Here is a 6,000-nt window from a genome sequence, read left to right as displayed (position 1 = left end):
ATCATATAATTCGTTTGAACTATCTGTACACTAGTAGAAAAGGAGGCTTTGGTTCAGGCCGGGGCAGCCCATTAGTCCCGGTTCAGACCAGAACCGGGACCCATGGGGGCATTGGTCCCGGTTCGTGAGCCCAGGGGGCCGGCCGGGCCACGTGGGCCATTGGTTCCGGTTCGTCTGGACCTTTTGGTCCCGGTTGGTGGGACGAACCGGGACCAATGGGCCTGGCTCCTGGCCCACCACCATTGGTCCCGGTTGGTGGCCTGAACCGGGACCAAAGGCTGACCTTTAGTCCCGGTTCATGCCACGAACCGGGACCAATGAGGTGCCTATATATACCCTCGCCCGCGAGCAGAGCACTCCAGTGCTCTGTTTTTCTCTGGCCGGCGAGGGGAGGGGTTTGTGGTGCTCTAGCTCACCTCCTATGCACATGAGGTGTTTGATGAAATGCCCGAGCCACACTAGTTAAGCTTTCTCCTCTCGAAGCTCGACCTCAAAACTCCATTTTCCTTGAGATTTGTCTAGATTTAGCGGTCCGTCACGCCCCACCCCCGTCTTCACCGCCGTCGATCACCCGCGCCGATCTCATCACCGACACCATCGTGGTGAGCTTCTTGTTCTTATCTTCTTTCTGAAAGGAAAAATATTCTTACTTGTTTGTTTAGATAGATACTTGTATCATTTTCTTACTTTTATTATTGCATCTTATATAGTGCGATGGTTTTGGTATCCGCCCCCGTCGGCCCTCGTCCTGTCTATGATTCGGATGTGGTATATATATTATCTTTATAACTATTGGTTCATTGATTGTTTATGAAAATTATGCGGACCAACGTGACATAGATTTTATTTATCTAGGATGTATGTGAACCGGAAATTCCAACCGACCCTATTGTCGAGAGGTTAAATTTAGTTCAAGAAGAAAACAATTTCTTGAAGGAAAAAATAAAAAAATTTGAGGAGGAGAAGATGAAATTGAGGAGGAGAACCCTGTTGCAGAAGAAACTTCTTCACCGTCATTTTTTTCTTTTGAAATCAGATCTTTGTTGCAGAAACCTTTGGAAACAATACACTTGTTGCAAAAAAAAGGGACTCCATGTGACGCTAGCGTGAGCGCTCAATCAAGATCGATCCGACAGCTAATCAGATAGCGGACGCTGCATGTACATCAGCTGTTTGAAGGACATCGTTTTCCTATAAATACTATCAAACTTTAACTTTGGACAATTCATATATACAGAGTAAAAATGACCGGAGAGAGTAAATGTTGGTATTTTTTAATATAAATTTGGTCAACTTTACTAAGTTGGACTTCAGGCTATGGTCGAGATCCAAAACATGCATGGAACATTGGAACTGCAAGTACAGAGCTTTCCATATGTACACTCCTCGTGAGATAAAAACAATAAACAACTGGGCCCGCATGTCAGGAGTACCTTGGTTCTTCGTCCTCGATCAACTCTGCTCTCTCAAGGCTTCCTCCTCCGCCTACGGAAAAAAATTATATGAGACCATGTCTTACGGTTAGCAGGTGAGACCCGTCCTAATAGATGACACGTGGCATAATATAGGAGTTCATTAACTAAATAGATTCATAATTTCGCAGCAACCAAAAGAGGAAGATAGACTCAGCATACTGACAGATGATATTTTACTGTTCATCTTGGCGAGAGTCGATGTACGCACTGCTGCACGGACAAGTGCACTGTCATTGTCAACACAGTGGAGGCGCCTTCCTTGGTTGCTGCCCGAGGTCAGCATTAATGCCAAAAAAATCCATCCAATTCCAGGCCTCAACCCTATAGAGGTGAAGGACACGGAGGAAGCAATGGCCTCTCTAACCAAAGCAACCCGGAGTTTCTTGGGTAACCGGCATAAAGAATCCAGCATCTCTACTCTACTCTGCATCTTAAGATCTACCTGATCAACACTTTCTTGCACGAAGTTGGCCCACTCATAGGTGATGCAACTGACAGTGGTTTGTTGAAAGATTTGGATCTTACCATTCTTGATGAGGTAGATGCTTTGGACCGTAGTGAGGAGGATATGCTGCAGCGAGCTCAAGAAATAGATGGCTTTTTCATTGCCTACCCTAGTGTGCTCCACTGCATCACAAAGCTTTCCCTATACAATGTGCGCATTGACAAATTGGATACACACCATCTGTTGTTTGAGTGCTACAAGCAACTTAAGCATCTACGCCTCTCTCGGTGTGATACTGGTGCACACTCTCCATTTAAGATCGATGCACCAAACTCAGAACTCCGTGTTCTAGAACTCGCCAAGAGTCGTTTTGAGAGACTTGAGTTGGTCTGCCTTCCAAAACTGGAGAAGCTCGGATGGAATATTTGGGAATCTCACGAAGCTCCTTTGGCCTTTGAATTTGTCCCGTCTCTTGGGGAACTAGAATTCTTGTGTGATGCGATGTGTGGTCAACCTGAATTTAAATTAAGCGAGCTTCTACGTGGGACAACTTGCGTACATACTCTCACATTGGATTTCAAAGGAGAAAATGTAAGTTGTAATTTGTCTCAGCCAAGTACTCGTATTTTTTTCCCTTTTTGCGTTCATTATGTTTTCATCTATGACAGAGAATCAACATAGCTATAATTTATTTGATAATCTCAGCACTGTGCTTGAGAATTATATACTCCTTTCATTTTTATATACAAGACCACAAACTCAAATAACAGGTACCAATGTAAAGTTTAATGTCTGCTTTGAAAGTCAGCATTTCTTTTTGTTTACTGGGATCATTAATACCTCACATGCATGCAAGAAAACTGAGTGGAGGAATTAGCTGACTCACATTATGACTGCATGCATGCAACTATTAAACATGCATGCAACTATTAATTTTGCCTCGATTACTAAGCCATGTTGTTCATATTTGTTGATATTCTGAAAATGTAGCCTGTACGAGTCTTATTTGATGATATTTGTTGATACTCTGCTCATGTGAAGTGATTAGTTAGCAATTTGGACCGGTGAATGGAGTCTGGTACATGTAAAACGGTTCTGGCATTGTCATTTCTGAGCATATTCTGTAACTGTAGCCTGCAAGGGGATTGAGCACATCTAAATTGTTTACCAGTTTGGATAGGTGGGTGGAATCTGGCACATGTCAGGTGTTTGCCATTATCAATTCTGAGTCTCCAGTTACCGTGAAAACAGCTGTTATGACATGGCTCGCATCGATGGAGTCAATTCTTCTTGACTCTTTTGGATCTTAATGCAACCCATGTCACTTAATCTATGAAAATCCCACAGCATTGTAGCCTATGACTGTCTAGTGTCTACTGCTCTATGAATATCCATTTTAGCTCATTTGCTTTTAATCTATTAGCAGTGGTCACCATTATGTATTGCCTGTGAATAAGCATTTCAACTCATTCACTTTGAATCTGTCAACAACAGTCGCAAGTGCTTTTTTGCTTCATGATTATATGTTGCCATGATGATTTAACATGATTAGCTGATGCTGAACAAGTTATATCATTATGACTATGTGAATTCGTTAGTGGTCATGCACTTATTTCCAGAAGTAGCATTTACACTGCAGCTCCTATCATATATATGATACTGCTTGACAATTTGGACAGGTGAGAATTGGTCTTCGTGTTCTGACACGACCTATGCCAGAGAGACTACCAACTATGTACAGGACCCTGGGGGAGAACTATAACGAGAGAGTGCTGCCTTCAATCATTCATGAAACACTCAAAGCTGTGGTTGCCCAATACAATACCAGTCAGCCAATCACACAGAGAGAGGTACAACTTCACAATGTTTGCTGTGTGTACATGTTTTCCATGCTATAGGAGATAATAGCTGGTCTTACTTGAAATATGTTACTGACTCATCTGTCATGTGATGGCAGGCTGTGAGCAGGGAGATCAGGAAGATTCTGACAGAGAGGGCGAAGAACTTCAACATCGCTCTGGATGATGTGTCCATTACCAGTCTCAGCTTTGGTAAGGAGTTCACTCATGCCATTGAAGCCAAACAGGTTGCTGCTCAGGAAGCTGAGCGTGCCAAGTTCATTGTTGAGAAGGCTGAGCAAGACAAGAAAAGAGCAATTATCAGGGCACAGGTAAGCAAAACAGGGGCTTGATATTTCTCTTTAACACTACTAAACCTACTTATCCTGTTTACTGTTTGAATCATAGTTACTAGAGGCATGTTGCCAGTGTTCTTTATGTCTTCATAGCTTCATCATATATTCCGTTACACTTGTTTAGTTTTGGTAGCGCATTTGAGCCAAACACTGGTAGAAATGTACATTCCATTTGTTAAGTTTGTGGTACATGGTTTCCATATGGCTTCACCTATTTTCAGACTTCCATTGGTAGTTAGTAGAGGCATATTGCTAGTGTTCTTTAAGTCTTCATCTTCATATATGTCCCTGCATTTTCTGAGTTTGGGAGACTTGAGCCTGACTCTAGTAAATTTGTACATTTCATATGATGATTGGATTGCTATGTCAATAGTTTAGTTTTGAACTTCCAGTGGCATGTTCGTATGACTGAACATAGTTTCAGACTTCCAGTGCTATGTTCATAGGACTGAATATAGTTTCAGACTTCCAGTGCTATGTTCACAGGACTGAATATAGTTTCAGACTTCCAGTGCTATGTTCACAGGACTGAATATAGTTTCAGACTTCCAGTGCTATGCTCAGAGGACTGAATATAGTTTCAGACTTCAGTGCTATGCTCATAGGACTGAATATAGTTTCATACTTCCAGTGCTATGTTCATAGGACTGAATGTAGTTTCAGACTTCCAGTGCTATGCTCATAGGACTGAATATAGTTTCAGACTTGCAGTGCTATGTTCATAGGACTGAATGTAGTTTCAGACTAACAGTGCTATGCTCATAGGACTGAACATAGTTTCAGACTTCCAGTGCTATGTTCATATGACTGAATTTAGTATCATACTTCCAGTGGTGGTATGTTCATATGACTGAATTTAGTATCAGACTAACCATTTTCTATGTTCCAGTGTCACTTCCAGTGGTAGTTAGTATAGGCATATACTGCTAGTGTTCATAACTCTGTACAATTCTTTTCTTTACAATTGCTGAGTTTTGTAGCACTTGCCTAACACTAGGTTGTACATTTCACTTGTTTAATTTTAGAGCACCTGATTCGAACGCTGATTGATGAGCCTTTGTGTATCTGAACAGGGAGAGGCAAAGAGTGCAGAGCTGATTGGTAATGCCATTGCCAACAACCCTGCTTTTGTGGCGTTCAGGCAGATTGAAGCCGCCAGGGAGATCGCCCACACCATCGCAGCCTCCAACAACAAGGTGTTCCTCGACTCGGGCGACCTGCTGCTTGGGCTCCAGTCGCTCAAGATGTTGAACAACAACAACAAGAAATGAGACTCGCTTAGTTTCTAGCATTCCCGACCTGAAAACAAGAAAGACGCCCTCGCTACTGTGAATTATTTGTGCACTTTTCAAGTGAACCTGTCAGCTACTATTGCTGTGCGTAGCTTATAACGTCTGGGCGGTTATGTGGTGATTGTTATGCTGGCTGTTTCTTCTTTATGCCCATCAAAGAACTTTGAGATGCTAATCCACGAAAAATGAGTTGGATAGGAGAGAATTTGAATAAAGTAGCTCTCGGAAGATATTGGCTTGGTTCATTGGTGATGTGACTTATCTGACGCATTGCCCTCTTGCTTAGTTTGCTTGCGGAATGCCATTGGTTCTGCTGCCTTTCATTTTACATACACCTCTGGTGGAACACATACCGGGGGAACTGCAAGCCAGGCTGCTTTGGGCCTCTTCGTGGACTCCATAGAAGTCATATAGATTAAACATTGCCCAGACTGTCATCGTTTATGCAGTTCACAAACATCCCATCTGGTTCACAAACTGTAGGTTACCTCGAAGTTTGACCGATTTTATATAAAAAAATCAACATTTATACCATATCAATATCATTAGATGTATCATGAAATTGACTTTGGCATTGTATAACTGTAGTATTGT

The 6,000-nt window shown here is 42.3% G+C and overlaps 1 protein-coding gene and 1 pseudogene across 1 annotated transcript; both read left to right on the top strand.

Annotated features, from left to right (window-relative positions):
* Positions 1–1,317: 1,317 nt before the first annotated feature.
* LOC147992812 (uncharacterized) lies at positions 1,318–3,079 on the top strand (annotated as a pseudogene).
* Positions 3,080–3,604: 525 nt separating this feature from the next.
* Positions 3,605–5,386, top strand: LOC125533137 (prohibitin-2, mitochondrial-like). The gene is made up of 3 exons (XM_048696897.2): positions 3,605–3,770; positions 3,878–4,090; positions 5,188–5,386. The coding sequence occupies exons 1-3, from the start codon at positions 3,633–3,635 to the stop codon at positions 5,383–5,385; spliced, it is 549 nt and encodes a 182-aa protein (XP_048552854.2). The 5' UTR covers positions 3,605–3,632; the 3' UTR covers position 5,386.
* The last annotated feature ends 614 nt before the right edge of the window (positions 5,387–6,000 follow it).

Source organism: Triticum urartu, chromosome 1A (assembly GCF_056163025.1).
Source record: "Triticum urartu cultivar PI428250 chromosome 1A, HENAU_Tu73, whole genome shotgun sequence".
Lineage (NCBI taxonomy): Eukaryota > Viridiplantae > Streptophyta > Magnoliopsida > Poales > Poaceae > Triticum > Triticum urartu.
The sequence above is the reverse complement of the archived record's forward strand: the minus strand, read 5'-3'. Positions and strand labels throughout refer to the sequence as shown.